At 36.0% G+C, this 24,655-nt stretch overlaps 1 protein-coding gene across 1 annotated transcript in view; it reads right to left on the minus strand.

The window, feature by feature from the left end:
- SEC63 (SEC63 homolog, protein translocation regulator) overlaps nt 1-24,655 on the minus strand; it is a 60,284-nt gene that overhangs the window by 6,487 nt on the left and 29,142 nt on the right. The window contains exons 7-18 of the mRNA XM_027895416.1: nt 24,032-24,082; nt 21,409-21,517; nt 18,815-18,909; nt 16,031-16,163; nt 14,784-14,876; nt 8,903-9,057; nt 6,920-7,067; nt 5,040-5,122; nt 3,286-3,345; nt 2,915-3,073; nt 1,887-2,045; nt 1,280-1,381 (exon numbers count right to left, since the gene is read on the minus strand). Coding sequence (XP_027751217.1) covers nt 1,280-1,381; nt 1,887-2,045; nt 2,915-3,073; nt 3,286-3,345; nt 5,040-5,122; nt 6,920-7,067; nt 8,903-9,057; nt 14,784-14,876; nt 16,031-16,163; nt 18,815-18,909; nt 21,409-21,517; nt 24,032-24,082 — 1,347 coding nt within the window. The remainder of the gene's footprint in view (nt 1-1,279; nt 1,382-1,886; nt 2,046-2,914; nt 3,074-3,285; nt 3,346-5,039; nt 5,123-6,919; nt 7,068-8,902; nt 9,058-14,783; nt 14,877-16,030; nt 16,164-18,814; nt 18,910-21,408; nt 21,518-24,031; nt 24,083-24,655) is intronic.

A 24,655-nucleotide genomic window follows, 5' to 3' on the forward strand; every position in this document is an offset into this window, starting at 1 on the left:
TAAAACCAGCAAGAACAGTCTGATCACAAGCATGCAGACAACGGTGTATGTTTGCACATGCAACAAGCTTTAAGGTGTAAAGAGCTCTGGGCACTGAGAGGAGAGAGCAAATATACACACTATCTTCCTTTTTTCTTGTGTTTTACTCTTCTTCCCCATCTCAGTTGTCTTCTTCAAACCACAAGAGGAAGCATAAGCTTTGCATCCCACCTCTGTTATTGGAGATAGCACACAAAGAATAGTTCCTAGATTAGTTCCCTAGTCAGACTGCAAGGAAACAAAGGAAATGTCTGAACCACTGTCCTGGAAAGAAAATGTGGCCAAATACTCCTTCCTCCTGGTTCCAGTCTGGTCACCCCCAAACAGCTAAGTTATCTGCTCAGGACACAAACCCCATGCTTTGAAAAATCTCATCTTTTTCAAGGTTTCATTGCTGCAAGGGGTTTTCAGACAGTTACTGAGTGGTTTGTTGTTTGTGTAAGTAACAACATCACAACGTACTTTCAACACCAAAGGCTGCTGTAGAGACACTTGAGCCGCCCCTCTCAAATACATCCCTTCCTCCTATACCCATTCACACCTGGACCTGTATTTTTGAGCTCTTTATGAAAGACTGTTTCACAGTTGGCTTCCACCACTTCCAGACCACATTGTGGTACAAAGACATAGCTTTGCCAACCAACTCCATCTTCCACAGCTGCACACTGTGCTGCCACCACGATGTTGCACTGAGACTTAAGTCAAGCAGTAAGCCAAAACAATCTGCTGACTCCCAAACTCTCCTGTCATTACTGTTAACACAGGAGAGGTCAGGACCAACCCCAGTCACAGGTATTTGCAGTTAGATATAGAGTTAAGGGTAGAATACTACTCGCTCTTTATTAGAGCTGTGCTTTCACATCCCATAGCAAAATGACCCCAAAAAAAAAAAAAAAAAGGTAAAGAAAAGGACTATAAATTTCATACCTATCAGATTAAAAGCTTTCAGACATAATCTACCTATATGTAGCAGATCAGTAGGAAAAAAACCACAGTCACAGTTTGCAAGTCTCTGGGAACTGGATAGGAAGATGATAAATAAAAAGTTTTTAGAAAAGCATCTGAAGGAGTTTAATAGGATTTTATAAGTTAAGACTTTATAAAGTTAAGATGGGGTTTTTTTCAAGTATTAAGACTTTTTTAAAAGCACAGTATTTACAGCAAAAATACAAAAAGAACAATTAATTTGTATTATCATTAATTCTCACATTTTACAACTGTAATGTTTTCCATTACTGACCTCGGGAAAAAAAAGACTGTAAACAGGATGCGTTATCTTTGACTTTGTTTCAAGAAGGGCTCGTTCCTTTCTCTGTATACTTTGCTGTAGTTCTTGCCACTCCTGTCAAAGATAAGGTTAAAGAATAACTGTGCACTAGCTTTCTTCTGCATTAAAAAGACAGAAATTTTGGTCCATGAAAACGGTACACATGACAAGTACTTGTGCTACACTAAATATGATAAAGGGAATGCTTGGAACTGTGCAGCGTGTAACAGCCACTGCCTGTCAAGAACACAGTTCAAGGGAGAGACTATCTCACAAAGTCTGCAGCAGCTAGTAATCAAATTAAGCTAAAAGAAACACTACAATCTTTTCCTCAAGTTTAGCCATTTTTCTCATGTCATTTTTAAGTTTTCTGACTAGGCTGCAAAGACCCTTCAGTACTCTCTCTGAAACAAATTGAAGTGACAAAGCTCTACACAAGAATGAGGTCTGAAAACCTCTGGAGAACTGGTATTACTCCTTCATCCTAGTGTTGCCTGGCCTGAGGGGACGCTAGAGAATTAAATGCATCTTCTGTCAACCCCAGAGGCAACATTACCCTCCAAGACAAAGTAAGGCTTACAGCTTCATCATCTTTGTTTTGCTTCTCGTCTTGTTCTCTGTCAGAGTCTCTGTCACTTCCATCATCTTTTTCACTTTGAGAGTCCCTGTTTGTTTCTTCTTCTTCAGAATCACTTCCTTTATCAGAGACCTCCTCTTCTTCTTCCTTCACAACAACTTCCTAATGGGAAAGAAAAAGAAAAGACAACACCTCTAACTTAGTTTGTCTGCATTACTGTAGTACACAGCACTCACAGCACCTATCCTAGGGCCACAGGATCTGCACTGTTCTTGTATCACAAAGTTTGTCTACAACAAACGTTAATCCTTTTCAGATCATGTGCTAAAAGGAGGAAGGAAGCAATTCTCCTTCTCCTTATGGCACCCACAACAGGAACAGGAAAAAGCAGTATTTGATTCCTGGATTGTCTGCCCCATCCCTGGAAGTGTTCAAGGCCAGTTTGGATGGGGCCCTGGGCAAACTGGTCTAGTGGGTTGCATGCCTGCCCATGTCAGAAGGGTTGGAACTAGACGATCTTCAAGGTCCCTTCCAACTCAAGCCATTCTATGACTCTGGGACTGCATTTCAAGAAGCCTCAAGAAAATCAAAGAGAACTTAAGAGAGTACCTACAACACAGCCCACGAGGTAGAGAAAACACCATACAGTGGAAGCATAAAGGTACTAAAGCTACTTAATTTATCAAAAAAAGTTTAATTTCAGTTTTTTCTTTTAAGGGAAAAGTAGAAGTTACAGTACAATTCACCTCCCAGAAGGCTGCATAACAAGAACTAATAATAAGAAGGGACTATGAAGCCAGATTTCTGAAATAATTGAGAACAACTTCCAGCAGGCCATTGAAAACATTACCTTGGTGGTTCCCTGATTACTTTACTAGTAATTTTTAAATGTAAAGAAAACAAATGCTATTTTAGAAGATACACTTCACAAAAGCACAAACTGAAACGTAAGAGACAAATATAAAACCTGCCTCAGATTTGCAGTGATAAACTTAATAAAATTATAAAATATCATTGAATCTATGAGCTACCCCATTAGCTTGTTTTTGCTTCTGCTGTTTCGCTGGTTGCAATGAAGGTGGCACAGGTTTCTTTTTCAATGGCTTCTTTTTCTTTGATTTCGAAGCTTTCTTGGTGCCTTTATTCTTTTGCTGCCATCCTTTGCTCTTAACTTTGTTGACATCTCCTTGCTGTAGAAAAGCAGTATTTAAAATATTTATTCTGTTCGTAAAATTTCTGGCATTCAACTGTAGTTTAAGCAATTTAAACTGAGAAACAAAATTAAAAGGCACTTCAGGAGGCATTTCTGAAAAAAAATGCTTGAGAAGTGCACAATTAGCAACTCAAGATCTGCGAGAAAGTTCTCTTTAATTAGCAAAAGGAACATTCACTCTTCACTTACCCCTTCTTCTGTTGGTTGCTCTTCCGCTGCACATATAGACTGTTCCTTTTCAAACACTTCCTGGTTAGAGAAAGATGTGAAAACTACTAATGCCTCTCTGTACCAAAAAAGCAAATTATTATTTCATATTTGAACTTAATCACCTTAATCAGGTCTGAATGCTTTACTCATTATGGTAAATTCTTTTATCAGTGACAGACACAACAGGGGACTAACAGATCAAAATTGAACACTATTTCAAACATTTGGTCTCAGATTTTTCCATCACTAGTATTATAAAAAAATTCAGTGGCAACATGTCACCTTGTTCAAAAGAATCTACATGTTTTATAAAGCATAGAAGTCCTATATCACAAAAGCAAGCAGTAGTAAAATGCTAATTCTGCTCCAGTTGTCAGAGCATTAAAAACTTCAACAGCTGCTCTGTTACTGAGGGACAGAAAACAACAAATCAAACCAGAAATATGAAACATTAGGACACAACACAACGTCAGTATTCTGTAGACTAGGACATCTCTATGAAAATGGATCTTTTTTCCTTGCATTTCTCTCTTCAAAGCATACTATACGCCATTAAAAAAAACACACCAAAACCAAAACAGTCTTATATAAAGATGGCAATAGGAGATACCACCACAAAAAAAAAAAAAAAAAAAAAAAAAAAAAAAAAAAAAAAAAAAAAAAGAAAAAAAAAAGCACTGTATAAAAAAGGCTAGCTCTAGTTTTGCAGTCATGTATTTCAATGCCACACTGCCTAGTGGAGGTCACATAGGAAACATTTTAAATGAGTTTTCTATATGCTGTTGGACATCTTCATTTTTTAAGTACAGTCCAGTATTCTCATAATTTTCAGTTTCTTTCATTTTTTCATTCCAGCGTAGTGATACAATGCTTTTACATTTTACCTGCTGTACCCTCAGCTACCACAGCATGAGCACACAGTACTTTTATACAGAGACTGTCGGCTGAACTGGCTTCAGTGGCAAGTGTGATCTTCAACTGTAGTACTCATGGACTGTGTGCCTTACCTTAGAGGCATAACTCAGACTTTCTGTTTACTTAAACAATTATGTAATGAGTACAGTTGCAAAAAACTGACACAGTAGTCTTTGTTACGTCAGAGATTGTTTAGTTCCTGTGCATTAAGGCATCTTGTTCAAAGAAAGTACTGCGTTTTAAGCTCAAAAATAAGCACAAGTCAGAAGCTTAACTACTAGGGTGTAGTATAATTTTGATTATGTCACACTGTTACTTATTCAGCAGTCCACTTTCTTCATGTAGCACTGGTGTACTTCCTCTCTATTAAGTTATGCGTATTCTGCATTCTGCTGGACTGAATTTCTTTCACAAAAGTGTCTAAAACACCCAGGAGATTTGAAACACTATGAGCACACATAAAGTGAAATCAAACCCTGTCCTAAGGACTTGAGTGAATATTTTAGTTCAAGAACCAAGTCTCTGAATGTCTCTTTTCCTGTTATTTACAAACCTCAGAGCAGTATCACTTGCCATATTCTTTTACCATTCCCTAGACAACAGCAATGGGTCAGACTGAATTCTGGTTTTATTCCAGGAAAACTTTTTCACTCAGAAACAAAAACATAACGAAGGATTAAGAGCACAAGTTCTCAATTTCAAATCTTAACTTTACAGTTATATTTATAAAACACTACGTTAGCTTGAAAAGCAGAAATGCCTGTTTACTAGTATATATCTGCAGTGACGCTGAAAGAACAAATATTTTTAATACTTACTGCCATGGTCTGTCGTGTTAGTGTGACCAGAACAGTGACAAGAGAACCTACTGTAATATTGTTGCTGTCTTCATCATCCAAAACTAGTATAAAAAGAAAAGCAACACATCTATTAGACTTCTTTAAAACCTTTTTTTTCCATTAAACATTGTTTCTGCCACTTCTAAATATAAGCATACAAATTCCAGAATTTTTAACAATAGAAAATTTCAAAATATTATTTAATAAGTCTCTTACAACAGTAAGTCTCTTAATAAGTCTCTTACAACCTCAAATATACTGTCAGGAGGAGGGCTGGTAAAAAAATATAAAACTGCAACATTGAGTTTGAAATTTTAATTGCAAGAAAGTTAGAAAATTTGAAGTTATAGCTGCGGTGGGAACCGTAACCCTGTAATATTGTGCATTATATATTAAAGCATAAAACTTCAGAAACATGAAATACTGCACATGACCAAAGGGACCCCATTATATTTGTTCTGGGAATCGTAATTTTCATTTTCCTGACTTTCATAAGATTAACAACTCAATTTCAATGCCACATTAACAATCATGCATTTAATTCTTTTTTTAAGGAGAAGGCAAAGGAAAATAAAAGAGCAGCAATGATTAGTTTAAGTAAAATATCAAACATAAACCCTGCAGGACAGCCATTGAGGAGTTTATATTTCCGACCTATAAGCTGAAGAATTGCAGGTTGAAAGGGAATAGTTATATCCCAGTGTAGACATTTTTTTATTCCCTCCCAACCCCTTCCTGAGAAAGCAGTTTTACTACGCACTAGTCTTACATATATATTTATATAACGACAATACTGAGCTAAACAGAAATGCATATGCATTGTTTAATCCTTCATACCACACCAGAGTGCAGCTGTGTGACAAATGAAGACTATGGGCAGAAAAGGATTGTTTGCCAAAATATGGGAAGTACTCCAAGACTCAATTTTAAGTAGATTAACAGGACTGTATACAATCCTGTGCTACAGTAAGATAAAGTCTTTTGTTTATTTGCTTTTAAAAACACCTATAAACAACATTTAGAAACACCAAGATTTGGAGACATTTGCTTTCTTAACAGGTATTTCCATTAACATTTGCTTCTTACAGGACTATGCATAAGCCAAAATACAAATCAGGCTACTCAAGCAAAGCATATCACATTCTGAATTTGATCAATGCTATCACAGCAACAACATAAACTAGAAACAAGAATTGGAACAACCTTTCAAATATCACACATTTACTAGCACCGATCTACAAAGGAAAGGAGAAGGCAGAATCAATTCACTTTCCACTGCAAGGCTGCCTAACAGGAACTGCTTAACAATATACCTAATATCTTCAGAGGGGGAGAGCATTACACATTCATGGAAACAGTGCACACAAAAGGTAGCTAAGCATAGCACAGACAAATTCTGCCAGATATAAAAATTATACAAGGATTATCACAAAGGAACCCATGAATATTTAGTCTTTAGGGTCTCCAAATCAAAATCTCACAAAGGTCTCTCCATGCTGGAGTAAGCTGAGCATAAATTCTGGAATAAGCAGAACTTTTAAAGATAGCCAATAAAAGTGGTATTTCAACCAGAATTCCACATTGCTCATGAAATATTAAAACAACAGACAAAATATCTGATAAGCTCCTTTAGGAGAAACTACGGCTGGTTTGGGAATCTGGGAAATGTTTCAGTGTACTTTACCTCCTCAGACTATAAATCTCATGTACAAGAACCTGCCACTCAAAAAAGTATGTAATTTCCAGGCCACATAAATAACAGTGAGTTGTGTTTCAGCATCTTCTAAAAGCCTACTGCCAATAGACTATCAAAATGTCAGAAGAGCGACATATACAGAACAAAAGGACCTCCCGCTCACCCTGTGGTTTTATATCCATCGTGACATATGGAAAGCTGCCAAGGACAGCCATAACTTCTTCATACTTCTTATCTTCTAGGAAGTGCAGTAAATTGCGACGATCTGAGCCTTTCAAACTCACCAAATCCTGAATACTTTTGATTTTATACTGAAATGAAAAAGAAATAAAAAGGAAAGGAAGTCACGTGGTAGCACATAACACAGACCACAAATAAACTCTTGATAACACACCACTCGTGTCCCTACGTTACTAATACATACACACCACTTGATTTGCTCTTATAAAAAAACCCGCACCTTAGGAAACTAGCAAGCATATATTTTGAGAAACAATAAACATAAGAGGTTGCATTAAAACCTACTAAATAACACTGCTTTGAACACTGACGTGTTCCTTAGTATGCGTCACCCCTTAGAAATGGCACTTTATAGTTTCTTATAAAACTACTATTTCAGCCAGGTTTTTCAAAAAGTTGAGCCAAGAAATCTTACTAATAGGGTTTTTTTATTTAGATAGAGTACTTCAGTGCTTGGAGATTTGTATTAGCAGGAACAGTTAAATAAAAATTACTTTTTTTTTTTTTTTACTGAACTGGAAATGAATCTAAACCTGATCCTTTTAAGAGCAGAGTTAAAGGGATAAAACAGACACAGATTTGAACACTTGATTACCTCACCACTATAAATGTATGTACTTTATTAAAAACAATTTCATGCATCCAGGTAGACTGACCATACCTCCAATATAGGGCACTGTATTTTTGAAGAGCTCTAAGCATTGGACAATGTACAAACAAATCTAATAAACTGGTCTCTTCCCTCTTTCAGGGCAAGGACAGGTGGGATTATAACATAGTCAAATTCTTGATTTTTGTGCTTAGTTACACTGCACATGTCAAAAAATGCATCTAAAACTGCATATTTTTTATACTCCTTGTAGTTCAGGGCTGCATTAAAAAAGAATTTAATGATACCTATAGGAGAATGGTTCTTTTACTTCACCCAAATGATAACATTACTCAAATATTTAATGAACGAGCATCTTCAAAAGGGATTAAAAAAAAAAAAAAAAGCAGTACCTAAGAATTCTTAGTCTTCACAGTAACACAGAAGCATTTAAACATCCCCTAAGGCTGTACTTAAAGGTAAACAAAACTTCCATCAGAGAGAATATTTTCAAGATCTATCCAAATTAACCACTGTAATAAAACTACCAGAAAAGTCAACAGCTTCTAGTAGAAGACAACTGCTTGTTTCTAACCAGGCATTCCTAGAAGATATACTGGATCCAAACCAACAAGCAGGTTTGAATACAGGACAAGCAGTAAAACAAAGCAAAAAACACATGCAGGTATTCAAACAAGACTATTCTTTTTCATCCTTAAATTCTACAAATAGCAACACTTTCCCCACTACAACTGCACAGCAAGAGCTTTATAAGACACCCTCTGTCAAATGTAAAGGATCACAAAACCTGAAATACTTCCCACAGTAACTGGTTTTTTTTTTTTTTTTTTACTTTTATGAACTCCTCTGTGTAAGCTTCTGAATCTGTTTTCTATCAAAAGAGATTAAGAATTATGTAAAGCCAAACAAGCTTCCCCTGTTCATCCCCAGCCACTCTGAAAAAAAAACTCCCAGTAGGATATTCCAGACACATTCTGGTAAAATTCTAAACAGGAGATAGTACATTGTACTAATAAATAAACTCAATTTCTTCTGTTTATGAGGTCAACATAGACTGATCTTTTACACTTCTTTACATTTACCAGATGTCTAATCTTAATTTCCACCTCCTAACTGAGATGGACTTTAAAGAAACGAAAAGTAGACAGACCTAGGAAGCATTGTATTGACTTGCTGTGAAACAAATCTATTTTTATTTTCTTAGCTAATTCATGACCTTGCTTCCTTACAGGAAAGTAGGTAGAAGAAGAAGAAAGCACTTTAAGAAGATAACAAGTATCATTTGTAGTTTTATACCTTTTTATGATTGGAAACTCGCCTAAGATTGTCCTCTTCGATGTGAGGCAGCTGTAAAAGGGGAGACTTGAACTGCTGAAGCCCCTGGACTGTCATCTGGGAAAGCTTCATGCAATTTTCCAAAGATCCCAAAGATGGAGCACGGAACTCCCTTTCTTGGGGAGAATGAAAAAACCAACATAATTTTAAACTTTTTTTCTTCTTACACTTTTACAACGTATACTTGTATTACAAGCCACAGAAAACCTTGTTTTCAGTCCACCAAGCAAAAGAGACATCTTAAAATGTTCAGCATAATTAACCAGGCGTTCCTTTTACTCTCACTGCAGTCACACAGCTCAGCAGACATTTTTTCCCCTCTATTTAGAGTGTCACAACTGAACGCTAAGAAAGGGAAAGACTTCCATCTAACATTGTCTCAGGGAACAACAGCACACTGTATCTATGCAATTATTACAGAGAGAAACTCCACCAATTAAGTAAAAAAACTGCAGCACCAAAACAAATGTGGCTTATATTTGTTTATTTTATATATGTGTGTCTGTATAACATATTTAGCTCTACTTTGAAAGCATATAATTAAATATAGTTTATGATTAAACATTAATCTTTTACAACATAATACATTATTTATAAGATTTTCATCTTGAGAGATGAACATAAAGGTAACAGCCTATTACATTAAAGAAAAAACTTTATGTATGAGTGAACCTAAGCAGAGCATATCATATTATGTTAGAAGGCAGCGAGAACATCTAGAAAAATATCAAATGCATGATTTTTAGGTTTATTTATAAAGGTTAAAGAGAGTGTTTAAGCAAAGACCTATTTGACTTTCCCTTTAGAAACTACATATAATTCTTTTTTAAATTTTAATATTTTAAAGTACAAAAAGACCTACACTGCACATAATTTAAATTATAAGATAAACAAGGAGAAAGCCCTAGCCAAAACAGAGCAAAAGGAAACAACAACAAAAAAATCTACCAAAAAGACAATTAGTCTTTTTAATAATCTTCATCATATCTGCAAATAAATGAAAAAGCAGAGCAGGCACATACTGCTACATAATTTTGTTTGACAACCATTCATTCATAAATAAAACCTCTCATAAACCCTGTTTAAGGAAATCATTACAGAGTTCCCCTGCAGCTCAAGAGCTGCTGCAAGTTCAGAACTGGTCGTGTTTGGGTCACTCTATATATTCTTTACCATGAAACAGAAAAATAAGTTAGGTCCTCTTCAGAGAAGCAAGTGTAATTTAAGCTACTTAAATCTTTTTCTGACCTTACATGTGGTATATGAAAGAACTGAAGGCCATTTTAAGCAAGTATTACAGAAGGCACCTGTAATTTATGATGCCTGTCATTTAATTTAAGAGTTGGCATATGTTTTCTCCTATACTTCAAAACCTTTTCTGAGAAACAATTAACCTTTGAGTACCTTGACTGTTACAGGTATATTACATTTATATATTACATTTATATGCATATAAACATATAAATGTAAGCATAAATAAAAATGTCTGTATGAACATACAGAAATTTACTCATTTACGTATACAAATACATACATTTGGCACGGACATATTTGGTTGGTATATTTGGGACACTACCACAGGGGCACAGAGGCATCTTTCAATAGATTAATTAGACCAGTGGTCAGAAGGAGAATGCCCACTCTGCTAGGGCTGTGTGATCAAGCTTAGTACACTATCAAGGTAATTAGAGATGCAGATAAAAGTGGGTTTACTGACACCTGGGTGAGAAGGTAGACAGGCTATTTATTACCTGCACCTGACCAAAAGGGTACCAAAGCCACAACTGCTAAATGTCTAAGTGCCAACGGCCATGTATTTTGATAAAAAGCCAAGTTTAAATTTAATTTAAAACATTTAAAAGAGGAAATACGAAAGGCACTAAATCTGCACCTGCCTCTCTCCCTTTCGAATCACCTATTTCTTCACTAATTACACCAAGCTATAAATGTAATCAGCTATCAAATAAAATTACATGGTACGATTTTTTTGTAAATCTAGTGTGTTAATAAATACTGTGAAGATTATATGCAATGCAAAGAGAGATATAACACAGGAATGGAACTACCTGGCTAGACATGTTGGTAACTGAGAAAGATGTAACTTCCACTTCTAGGAAAAAAAAAAGTACAAAGACTAATCTTCCAACTAAATAACACCACATTTACTTTCCATCTTACCTATTTTCCACCTCCCCTTTAAATTTTTTGGCTGCTGCTAAGGAAAGTCAGAGGATTTTTTAAATTTAAAAAAAAATCACACCGCAAAACAAGTCAATAAAAGAATTCTAAATATTGTCTGACAAACTGGCTTTTGCAGGAAATTTACCTACAGCTTTGAGACCCCAGAGCATTAGTCAGAGTACAAAATATTCTCTTCCTTAAAGGATTGACCCATCATCCATATGACAGTAGAAAAATATTTCAACAAAGTTGGAAAAGATTACTTTGGTTTCCTGAAAAGAACACAGGTCTTTGTATTCCCTGAGAGTGGACCTGAGAACAGTGTAGCCTTTAACACCCTCCAGAAACCCCTGCCATAAAATTAATGCCTTTGCTGTACAAATTTTGACATCTCCTGATTGTCAATGTGCACAACAATCTAAGGTTGTAAAATCATCCAAAAATATAGAATCTGAGAATGGTTTGGGTTGACCTTAGAGATGATCTGGTTTCAACCCCCTGTCCCTGGGCAGGGACACCTTCCACTAAAACAGAAACAGGGAAGAGTTTCTTCCTTATATAAACCCATCCTTTAAAACCCAACATATGACATCAAAGCAGTCAAACACAAATTTAACTGCAAATTATAGTTCCTTGTGAAGGAATGGTATACACCTGGGTCAAACCACCACCTCTACATTACACTGCAACTTTCAACCTGAATTAAGGAGTGTGCCTTGACTGGACAACTGAACTGATGCCTAACTCTTCTGCAGACAGTTACTAGAGCACATTCCGTGTTTTTGGCAGCAAAACTCCTCAGTTGGCAAGACAGCTATCTACTTAACATACTTAAAGATGATCTCAAAGAAGCCATGAAAATAATTCAGACCTGCTGATTATCAGCCATCAGTTAATTGCCACAGAACAATGGATACAAGCAATGAATGCCACAAAGCAAAGCTAAGTGCCAAGATTGTGAAAATTCATCCCAAGTGCTTTTCTTCAAAAGACTGGATTACAAAGTACGCATAAATGGGTACAGACATTTTTAAGCTTATTATAATAACAAAAACAATTCAGGATATTTGAAAGACACAAATGCAGCACAAAAGGCGACTCCTCGTCCCACCACCAACTTGGGTTTCACAACGTAAGATTTGTCCCCAAAATTTTTCTTTAGATAGTATTAACATATGCCATCATCTTCGTATTTTCACAGATCAGGTCTGCTGAAAAAGTAAGGCTAGTTATAGAATGTGATAATTTTATGTACCATGTCAAGGCTGATTTAAGTGAAAATTAAAACTAACCCCCAAAACACCTTCAGTTAAGCTTCAAGATATTTAAAATTACGCTGGCATATACACAAACTTAACAAAAGAGTCTCTCAAAAATTTCAAAATCTAACTTCAATTTTACACTTAAAAAAACATAACAAAAAAAATAAAAATAAAAAAAGGAAAAACAAAAGGAAACAAAATCAAATCCACCCCCCCAAAAAAAAAACCAAAAAACCAAAACTAAAACATTTACAATTTCCAGTTGTTTCCCAAGAACAGTCAGCAGGGCAGCAATGTTCTCTTCACAAGTAAAGTCATCAAAAATAGGGTCAATGTGTCACATTTGCTAAGTGCTTTTACTAAGCAGTGATTTTGCTTTAGATCAAAGACCAAATTTCTGAATAACTGTCACTTTCCTATTTTTTTCCCAAATCTACTGTACGTATTGACAGCCATAAATCCTCTTCCACTTTCACAGACTCACTGAGACTGGAAGAGATCATGATCTCCAGAAATTGTTAGCTGTAGAGGTTGTTCAGATTTTGTTTATAAGTACACATCACTTCCCTTTCACATGCAATTGGAAAATTAGTTTACACTACTGTCTTCCAAAAAAAAACCATTTATTTTAATTTAAGCTAAAATCTAAATTTTCTGGAACTTCAAAGCAATTTATTAAAAACACTGCATCTATATATGATCATTTTACTCTCTTATTAAAAAGCCATCTCCATGTACATTCAGAAGTAGAGAAGAATACACCTACTTCAAGGTCATTTAAGTTGCAAGGTATGTCACGTATTCTGTACTATGCTCAGCATCTTATTTCAGCTTTTACAAGAAGAACTACAGGTATTTTTAATTTTTCAAGATTTCCAGTTCTGTTGCACAAAAGAAGCTTCTGGCTGTATTATTTTGATTTCATTTTGCACAAAAGAAAACAAGCATTTACTAGTTGACTCATACATATGTAGTTCATCTTAGAAGACATCTTTCAGAGCTTTGAAGTATTTTACAGTATCTCAAAGGTTCAAGTATTTTTTATAAACTACCACACAGACAAAAAGAAGACACCCCCACACTTGGCATATAAGAGGGCTTATAAAGAAGTATTCAAGCACTTTTCGTAATTAGCTGCAATATGTGGCCCTGGTCTGTCTGAGAGAGCAAAACTTCAAAAAAAAACCCACAGAACTACCACACACACACTTTCAAAAACAACTACTTAGCTTCTTATGAAATAAATGTTCAACAAAGTTTCACAGCATATCTTTGCAACTTTGTTACAGTGCCAGTATGGAAAATATTAACAAAAATATATCCACAGCTGAGCTCGTAATATGATACTCGTTAATAAATGTAAGCTAACGTTAGGTGACGATTACTTCTACAAGAAAAACTACAGCTACTGCGGACTTCCAGATTTCAAGTTTTCTCCCCAGCAGTTTCACAGGTTAGTCAATATAGGGTTTCAAAGAGAAATAGAAATACACCTAATCTTTCTAAAATAGGACATCCTTATCTGCTCGTGTCCCCTCTCACACTTCATTTTGTTATGAAGCAAACTTCCAGCACCACTTGCAATAGTGCTGGGAAATATCTTTCCCAAAACTGTTCTTGTTAGGAGGTTATCAGTGCTCGTTAAAGAAATTTCGGTGTAGTAAAGTTCAACCAACACATACTGTTTGACAGCAAATAAAATGGTCACCAGTTCGGGGTAAAAAAAATGCCTGGCCTATCTTTGTTGCAATAAAGGAATGACATCCAAGTCTTTGCTTCCTTACACTGCAAATAACCACCTTCAGAGTAACTGCCTTTTTACAATGAAAAGAAAAAAGCCTAAACATTACATTTCAGTTTAATTGTAATGTCTATGACAATGTACAGCTAAGCACCTGCCCTACAAAATCAGAGTGCAACTACATAGCAGGTTAAACAGTATAGAATCCTGAAACGGAGAAATATGAGCAACAAACAGTGAAGTAACGGCAAAGAAATTATCTAAAAAAGAAGTGGTACTCACAAAAGGAGAGAAAAATTGTAAAAGTGCAAAGGGAAAGATGAATGAACACAAGGTCTTATACAAAGTGCTTTGCTACTGAAAATGTATCAGATCTTTAAGAAAAGGTTTTCAGCTGCATTTAAGGAGAAACTCTAATTGCAAAAATTACAAGCAGAACACACATACTCAGGATTTCAGAGCAGAGCCTGGCAGCAGCAGCAGCAGCATTTCAACCCACAAAACAGAGAACTCTCTCATTACAATAAAAAGAGCAAAAGTGCATTTACACATTTCTAAATATCACAGGTTAAGTTTCACACAAGAACCAAAGACTTTATGAAGTATTGCCATGAAGAAACATATTTACTGGGTTTAATTATACAGCTTCTTTTCTTACCTTCCCGGCTTCGAGCCATTATTATTAGTTGGCAGATCACATTAATCATTTCTTGAAGTAATGCAGGACTCTTTTTAAGGATAAACTGCTGATCTGCAAGATAAAACTGGCTGCAATTATGCTGTACTACTTTAAGGGGGGAAAAAATTAGTTTACATGAACTGGACATTTTAATGGTGTGGTCTTCTACTTATTCTTGTACTACTGAAAATACCACTTTATTCTCATCTCATGCTACAGATGACACATCCATCTGTAGCATTTCTCAACAAAACAGGAATAAGCGTGTGATAAGAGGAAACAAATTTTGTATACCAGCTTCCACACCAAATGAATAGATCCACCAAAAGAAAAGCAACAGAATGCCATTAACAATTTATCAGTCATATTAAAATAGCATGAATTCTCTAAATAATCACAGGTTAAAAAAATTTAAGTGAAACACCTGTTTGGGGAAAAACATTATTTGTGAAGGAGCAACTACTTTTGAATACAGTTCTATGAAGTGGTAAGTACAAACAGTAACTACGTTGGCAAGGAAGATGAGACATTTTTGTGACTATGTAAAACTGATTATTTTTCTTTTAAAAGAAACTGAAAAACTTGAACCAAAGCATCTTCCCTGTTTTGCTGGTTTTTGTTTGTTTGTTTGTTTGTTATTTGCACTAAAATGTAGAACATCTCAAGTTTGCTGGTCAGCCTAAAACCGTGACTTTCATGGTTTAAACTTAAGAACTGCATTTAGGAACATTTCAGCTTAAATATTTACAAGTATGAAAAATTCCAAAACACAAACTGAAGCTCATAGGTAATTGTTAGATAGTTTTAGTCTTGTCATCTTTGTTTCACATAGAGGGCTAAAAAACTCCAAAAATAAACATGCATGGAAATGTTATAGAGAGCAGCATTATGCTTGTCTTGGATTTCTTTGCTCTGAAAAAGCAAATAAACTTCACTTGTTTTACCTTTTACCCTATTACAAAGATTAAAAAAAAGTTTATCTTAGCCATATTTGCAGCCAAAGGCAGTAAAAAACAAGATATCAGTATTACAGGGCTGCCAGGAGAATGAGTAAAAGCTAAGTAAAAGTTCTAAAGAGTCATTAAAGTTGAAAAACTAAGTAGTCTGCATAAAGGCTATTAAGCAGAGATTCATTCAACTCTTTAATGGACAAGAATCATAAGTACTGTAGGAGGCAACAACCTGCTCTGTTTCCAACAATATCTGATTAGGGGAAAAGCCATTACCTTCTTCAAGGACCTCAGGAACTTTTATCCGGGCAAGATGAGTCAACAACAGAACTCTGGCTTTCAGACTGTAAGGGCAGGTGAGAGGAGGCTCATTCTTCTTTAAATTTATGCCACCAATTTCTCTGATTAGCTAAAATTAAACAGTCAAACACAAACAGCTATTTTGTTGCCAAAGAGAAGCAGATATAGGACAACAGTTTACAAGGAAAAATAGGTATGGTCACAAAAGCAAGCCTTTAAGTAACTTTTCCCTGGAAACTTCTGCAGAGATAAACATTTCCCCCTTTATTCATAACCCAGCTCCACAAAGTAAACAAGTGTCTTTATATGCATTGTTTCAATGTGGAAATGAGGGGGAAGTACAGGAGGGTAGCAAGAAACTTATCTTGAATATCTTTAAAGAAATTTGTATTGGCAGACAAATATTTTTTAAATCTCACTTTACTGCCAAGGTTTACTAGCTTCAACCATATTTGTAAGGTATTTACATTAAATTCGAAACACACAAGCAACAGCATGACCTTGAGACCTTTCACCCATCTAAGACACAGCAAACTTCCCCAGAAACACTCTCAGTTATCACAGGAAGGAGGTTTATAAGCCTGAAATCCCTTAGGCTGAAGATCAAGTATTTTAACTTGCTTATAAGCTGCACCAACTTGAAAAAAGCAGGGTGTTCTTTATTCAGGATGACCTTTCTTGATCCCAACCAGACCAAGAGCCACAGCTCAAACAGGTCTGAGTAACAGGAGCTCAGATAAAGCAGCACCAATATATAGCCCAGAAGTTTCACTTTTTAGGTCAAAAAGCTACCTGAGGAAAGACAGAGATTTCAAAATCTCCAGCCAAGAAGAGAAGTCTGGGTATCAACAGCTTAGCTACACCAACCTTTGACCACTCTTCCCCTGCTCTTGAAAAAAAGATCTTAAGCACATCCTGGTATAACACTAGACCAAGAGTAGTAAAACTTGGATAAGAAAACGTTGTGAAAACCATCAATTCTTGGTTGAGGATAAAACAATGAAATAAAAATGGGAACAATGATCATGGCCCCAAAAACAGGACACACTAATAAAAATTATTAGCAATACCCTTCTATATTGATTCTTCAGAGAATTTACTGCCATATGTTCAGAAAAAAAAAGAACCCAGATAACACTGATCACTGGAGCTTTAGAAAGGGAACAAAATCCACTGGTATAAATGCAATAAACATGCATACTAACTAACAAGAACTGCAGCTCAAAGACAGAAGCCTGTTAGCTAGAAAACAGAAACACCCTACGACAAGGGAAATCCAGAAAACATTGAGATCCCACTCTAATTGTACTAACCACCATATGAAACATTTGTGGACAACAGTATACTGAAAGCTATTCCTTGCAGAAATACAGGAACAGTATTCAGTGCCACTGACTAAGGGCACTGCTAAGACTTAACATAGAAAACCGTGGAAAATTCTAAGCAAATTAAAAATAATGCAAAATATAGAAATATATTGCCTGGGAACAGTACCCCTTTCAGCATGTAGTGGGAGGAGGGAAATAAAGAGCCTTTTGGAACAGAGGGGAATAAAAGACAGCAGCTTTTCCAACTTAGCAAAATAAAGACAAAAAGATAGCAAATGGGCTACTGCTTCTGTCTACAGATGCATTAATGATAGACAGCAAGAATCATTTTGACTCTAGAATAGTGATGATAAAAAACAAGGCTCTAAACTGGTCACAAACAAGACTCCTAACCACTAGAACTGCAAGTTCTGGAACAGCTTCTCAGTAGGATATGGTTACAGGAGACTTGACTGCCTTTTAAATAATGAATGATTAAATGTAAAGGGCTTGCAAAATGCCAATGCTTGCAACAGCATAGGAAAAGGACCGAAGATCAAGGTGATCTTTTCCAACCCTTTGCTATGACTTCTGAAAAACTTCACCTTACCACAATTCCATTTCCTACTCTTCAAGTCCACAGCATGGTAAATAATTTGTAAAAGAGAAAAAGACAACTGAGTAAAGAGGTATCTCAGTCTATTTTCTTTAGGTTTAGGTCATGAAAATACACTTACAATAAGAAAATTCAATTGTGTGTATAAAAGATTAAATCTGTGGGACTATCTCCCCTCATTTTGCCAATTCAAAACATTTTCAATGGAACATTTTGTATACTGTGCTTTAAATGTCTTAAAAGCCAAGTGTTAATTCCTGATAAATAAGACTTCCAAAACTCTGCTAGTAATAATTATTTGCCACAATATGCACTATGGCATCTCTGTTGGAAACACTGAGTGGAAATGAATACAAAAGGAAACCAGAGGGGAATAGACATTCATGGAGGAATCTTTATAATATTTCAAGACATTATTAATTCAGACATTGGATAATAACTTTATTTCAGTATTAACACACCCAACTAGATCTGTGGTAATGATTTAAAAGAACTTTACCAAATGGTGATCACCTCCTTATATCAATACTCAAAATTTATAAGGACTGACACTCTAATTTTTTATTTAGTTTACCCCTCCCCAAAGGCTGAACCCAGCAGTCTATAAACTGATTCCATTTAAAATAAGCATTAGTACCAATTAATGTTATCTTTTCTTTTAAAAAACTTTAAATCATGTCTAGCTTCTAATTCCTATATCTAAAGGGATACAGTTGTATCTCAACAAAATTAATGCTCTGAGAACTTGAATTCTGTCAGCTGGTCACCTAGAAGCACCATCTCCCTCTTCCCTTGAAGGGGTCAGTTATTTATTGAACTTCTCTTGGTATAACTGACCTGTGGTATCCAGATGTTGTCTGCCGGTCTGCTCGTCGCATCTTTATTGTACTGAGGATCAAATTCAGACGCCCCTGCTAAAACCATGATAAGCCCTGCAAAGATAATTGGAGTCAGACAAAGAAAATGTCAGCAACATCCTAAGCCACTGACTGATTCTTCAGCACTTTCAGCCATAAAACTTACTCCCACTCTTCAACAACCATGAATACCCACGTTCTCTGTTTAGCGGATCGTCGCTATTGCCACGCAACAAAGTGGAAGAAAGAATCAATGCCTGGCACGAGACAAAGGAGATCACTCAGTCCTCCATTTTGCATGGCATCAAGTCCAGCATTTGACACTAAATGTCTTCACAAAAACAAAATTAGGCTTCTTTAGGACTAGCAGACATCACTGCAAAGCAGTTTGACTACTATTGCATGCTCTCAGCAATCCATATGCCTGCAGCAGTATGATGATGTGTACTGAAGGGGGAGGCAGAAAGGACAAAAATTCAACTCAATTTTCCGTTCAGTCAGCATTGAAAATTCACCCCCCAAAAATTCTTTTAATTATTAGAAAAACAGTTCAATAAATTCCCCTGCAAAAAATTGCACAGAGATGATGGACTGCTCTTTTGCTAATGTGATTAGGAAAATTCACACTAACTCAAAACAATCTGTTGTGTAACTAGGACAAAGGCCCTACACAACTGGGCATTGTAGTCCCGTCATAAGCTTTCTGCTCATAAACATCCAAGACCCCTCACCCATAAGCAATCAGAATCAGGGAATCATTTGCTACAGTTAAAATAACATTTTCAGCAATAGTTACTCAAGCTTCTTTCTTCAATTTTGAGCAAGTTTTCTTCTGAGCAATCAGAATTATTTTTGCCTACTTGCAGTGCCCAGTGAATTCCAGCTACTAAAAATGAGTCAAGTTCCCTGAGCATCAATTTTCATTTCCGCCCTCTATTATCTATTCACTTCCTGAGCAAAGCATATTGAAGAGTTTCAGACAACTATAAATATCTTCCCATTATTTAAGATCAACAACTGTGGATCCTCAGGAAAGGAAATTTTAAAGAGTTTGCCTGAAGCCTGAAAAAATACCTTAAAGAAGCCAAGTCATGAAGGTCTATCCCACCATTTTCCTAGCCCAATTTGATTACATTTGCCCAGGTTTAAGCTCTGAGTTTTTGCACTGATACCACACCACTGTGGAATTCACAACCAACCAGAAGCCCTACCTGACCACTGTGTGGTTTGTCTAAGCCACCTCAGCTGCACCTCATTTTTCATTCAGACTGCACAACGGACCTCAGTTTAATAAAACCTGACCTGCCCCTGATCCCAGGACTACTTGAAAGTGTGAAGTCCTTAAATAAGGCCACTTAAACCTAGGGTTAGCCTTTTAACTAAATCTGTAGGAGAGACAAGGCAAGCCTCAAACCTATGGTTCTGAGCAAGGTTTAACATGAAATAATCTACTGTTGACGACAAGTTTGGAGAAAGAAGAGACCAGGTTTGAAGTGATGTCCCTAAGCTTCTAACATCTCACCTATTCTCCCAATTCCTCCTTTCTCACCTAGCTGGAGAGAGGAAAAAGCATAAGATTATAAAGAATAAGGTTTATGAAGAATATAAACTGGTCTGAACTAATCCCACTCATAAATCCATGTGCGCTGTGAGTAGAAGGCTAACATATTTCTGTACTCTTATCTCCTACACCTCTTGGATTGTTTGTGAAGCACTTCTGCTCAGTAGGAAAAGGATGTATCAAGAGCAGATTTCAGCACTCTTCCAGCAAATCTAAAGCTGAACAACAGTGCAGTTCAAAGGAGTAAGAAAATACTTTAATGAACCTTTTTAGAAGGTTTTAGGGACTCTTCTACTCTGCTTCTCAATTGCTCTGAGCAAGTAATCTAGTTAAATCCAATCTAGAACTATCTAGTACTACACTGATTCCTCAGGGCCATGCCAGCCCCCAAATCGAAAGGTAAAATTCTGTACCAACGTAATGCATCTACAGATTTCCCCAGAAAAAGGGGTTTTAAATTCCTTTAAAAGTGAGAAGAAAAATAAGTATACTGAAAACTACAAACAAGTAATGACTTAACATGAAATTGATAGCAAAATTTTTAAACAGAAATTTAGCTCTAATACAACAAGTAATATTAGAGAACCAGAAATGCTGTTTCATTCTGTATGAATAGAAATTTTTTATGACAGCCCCTAGAAAATTCCTGAAGCCTATTTTGTTACACTAACAGAAAAAAATACACAGATAAAGGTCGGCTTCCAGTGGCCACATAGTAACTGAGGGCTACAGGCAGGTCAACATATTTTTCCCAACATAAAACATCCTTTTTTCTTTCTTTTTTTAATGTATAGATGGACATAAATATAGATCTGTACAACTCCCTCTCCCAAATACTTAAGTCTTCTTAGAGTACTCTTCACCTGCAACAAAATGAAGTTTTAAAAACGCTCTAGAAGAACCAGAACCATTTTTTTGACCTAACAAAGGCTTATAAAGTAGGAGTGTTTAAATATCAGCAGACTGACATTTCCAGACGAACATATCGGCATTGCAAGATGCCTTTTACTTACGTTTCATGTCCATGTTCCGTGTTTTATAGACAAAATACGTATATATTTGAGTTGTCCGAATGAGAATCTGATCTCCACTATATCGTATTGATCGGTACCACCAGGAGCCCTGAGACATTCAACAAGAACAAGCTGGTGTCAGATATATGGAAGCATCAAAACACAACAAAACTGGATGGCTGACCTCATGTCTATTGACAACCAGGTATCTCAACCCAACTGATTTTACCAACGTTAAGGCCAACTGACTTTCTGACAGGAGCGGGAAATGAAAAAAAATATTTGCTGAAACAAATTTTAAAAGCACAGTGATAAATTCATTTGAGAGAATCTGATGCTATATGGTTTTGGATGACCTCTAGCCTAGGGAATTCCCCCAAGGATATACACCTGCACACATATACACAGCTTTGTTTATTTCTGATGTTGTTTTAGTGAACTCACTAAACAGTAAATCCACAGATCTACCACTCTGTATACATGGTAACTCCTTAGAGTGCAACACAGCATTCAAATCAAACGTACTTTAGTCAGATCAAGGCCAAACCAAGAACAAATATGAGGTTTACTTCACTATAAGAAAAATTGCCAAAAAAAAAAATTAGATAACCTAAGCAGAAAACACTTCTGAGAAGAGGAATCTGGAGGCAGCCCAGTGCTATTGCTGTAGATTTTCAGAATTAAGCCATATGCCTTCAGACAGACAGAAAAAGTTTTCCAAACCTTCAGCAACACTCCAATAATTGAATAACTAGCATTACACCACTGCCTGAAATTATGGAACTCACTCTACAGTGATTGTACTATATATTTTCAGAAAAATGGTGTGATGGGTTATAAACTGCAGTCTCTTTATTAAACTCTCCCCTGCAACCAAAGCTTACTTAACATGAAAAAAACTCTTGAAGATACTTCTTAATTTACTGTTAAGTTTACCACTAGTAAAGAGTAACAAGCAGGAAAGTAGTAAGTGATGCTTACTACTATTAATTTAATAGGCAACTATAGCAAGAACCTCGCAATCTACTTATTATTTAGGAAATGCTATAGGACTGTCTCCCCACAAACTTCTTAATTTATTAAGTTTGATTCTTCCATGAATAGATGAACCCTGACACAAAACAGTACACAACTTCATAAAAAGTTTTTCTGCAGAAAAATTTAGATTACAATCCCACAGATGTCAAATTTTTGTCTAAGTACAGGTATTGGAAGAAAAAAAGAACTACAGTCAGTCTAAATCTCCATGAAAGAGGCTGCCCTAACTGCTTTTGATGTAGCTCATGTCTCTTGCCTCATATTCAGAATATTATTTAGGTCAGTGGAGATCTGGATTCAAAGGGTTCAAGTAGCCTTACTTTATTTTAGTTGTCTATCAACTATAAGATGACTACATTGTCGTCAACCTCGACTTCTTTATTGATTCATAAAAGAGAAAGAGGCCTATTAAAGGCATGAATCATCTTGTATGTCTACTTTAGAATGAAATGATAAAATAACTTGCTCCATAAAAATGACTATTCCTCTTCACTGACTATAAAAGAAATTTACAGTGACAAGTCTGAATGCAGAAGCCTACATCTGGTACGGGGCAAGAAGAGGCAGATTATTTTTATTGTGCTCAGAACATTTCTTCGTACAACACAAAGGATGTTTACTTTCACTTGAGCAACGATAAACCTGGAATAAATAACTAAAAGTATAGTATGCAAAAAAACATCAACAGACACCAACTGAAACTTAAAAGGAGAGACATGAAAAACATGTAGACGTTGCATCCTGGATTTTAGACGTCTTATTCAACAACTTGCTGAAATCACCACATTCAAGTTTCTACACTAAATCTTCAATTACACAGAAAGACTCTCAAAGGGAAGGGATAATGTCTGGCTGAATTTCTGCACACATTGATGCATGCAGCTGCCAAGACCTCAGGACACTTTCTCAAATGAAAATCTTCTTCCCAAGAACATGAAGGGTTTTGGGTGTCAACTTTCTGAGTCTTTCTTCATGCCATACCCCAAATGCACAATCACTGGATAAGGGGACATTGTTCAAAACTAGTACTCTAGGGCAAACCCAATCCCTGAAATAACACTCATCTAGCAATTGATTCCTCACACAAAGAAATCTCAAGGGCACACATCTCATGGTGTACAGAAGATCAATAAAAGCTGAAGTTATGAAAGCAAAGTCAGCCAGGAGAAACCAAATCAACCACCTGTTCCACATGCAGTAATTATTCTAGCACCACCAGCTACAGATCTCAGTCTTGGCTCTGCTGTGACACCACTGAATATCCTCTTGAGCTCATCCCCTCATATTAATTTTCTTCACATGAATGAAAAAAGGTACAAGACAGATAACATAACTAACTTCTGTGATATGTAAAATTTTCCCTGCAGCTCCCTCTCTATCATGGCACTGCATTTTTCTGCAAACTCTACCGTAGCTACACTTCTTTCGCAATAAAAAACCCACATGCATTAAAAAAAAAAAAAAAAAGGCTCACTAACACTCTCCCTCCATGAGGCAAGAATGAGCAACTCTATATCCAAGACAGCTTTGTTTAAAAGGGTAACTTAAAGCTTAAAGGGTAGAATATTAATCAGATAATACTTACCACAACAACTGGAAGAATAACCATAAATGCTAATCCATATACAAACAAAACCTAGTGAAAAAACATGAAACACACTGCATTAGATACTTTTTAAACTTTATTCTAAATACAGTCAAGTATTATCACCACAAGCCTACTACAAATTAATGCAAGTTTATTGCATAATACCTGTCACCATTTCTGAAGAACAACTTACAAGTAATATAATTAGATGGGTAGGGTTTAAATAAGGAGTATCAGTTTAGTGTGAGTAATCTTTTAAATGATTCATGCATTGTCTCAGAAGTTTCTTTAATAATTAAAAAGTTGGCAGCTAAACTGTGATGCAGTGGACAGGAATGATTAAAAAGAAGTCAAGTGGTTAAGCCAAATACCTTAGAGCAACAAACACAACAGATACAACATTTAGTCACTGTGTGATCATAGCATCACTAGCAAACCAAATGCAACTCCAGAAACCCAGGAAACAGTTCTATGTGTGTTTTCTTGCAACAGCAAACACACAGTTTGTCGCAGGGGTGACCATAGTAGAGCCCTATTATCATTGGAATGAGATCCTTCCAAGCATATTAATACTCTCAAACATTAGAATTAAGCTACTCTAATATTTATGACTCCTGACAT

Source organism: Empidonax traillii, unplaced genomic scaffold (assembly GCF_003031625.1).
Source record: "Empidonax traillii isolate 1590-97213 ecotype Southwest subspecies unplaced genomic scaffold, ASM303162v1 scaffold16:size2589160, whole genome shotgun sequence".
NCBI lineage: Eukaryota > Metazoa > Chordata > Aves > Passeriformes > Tyrannidae > Empidonax > Empidonax traillii.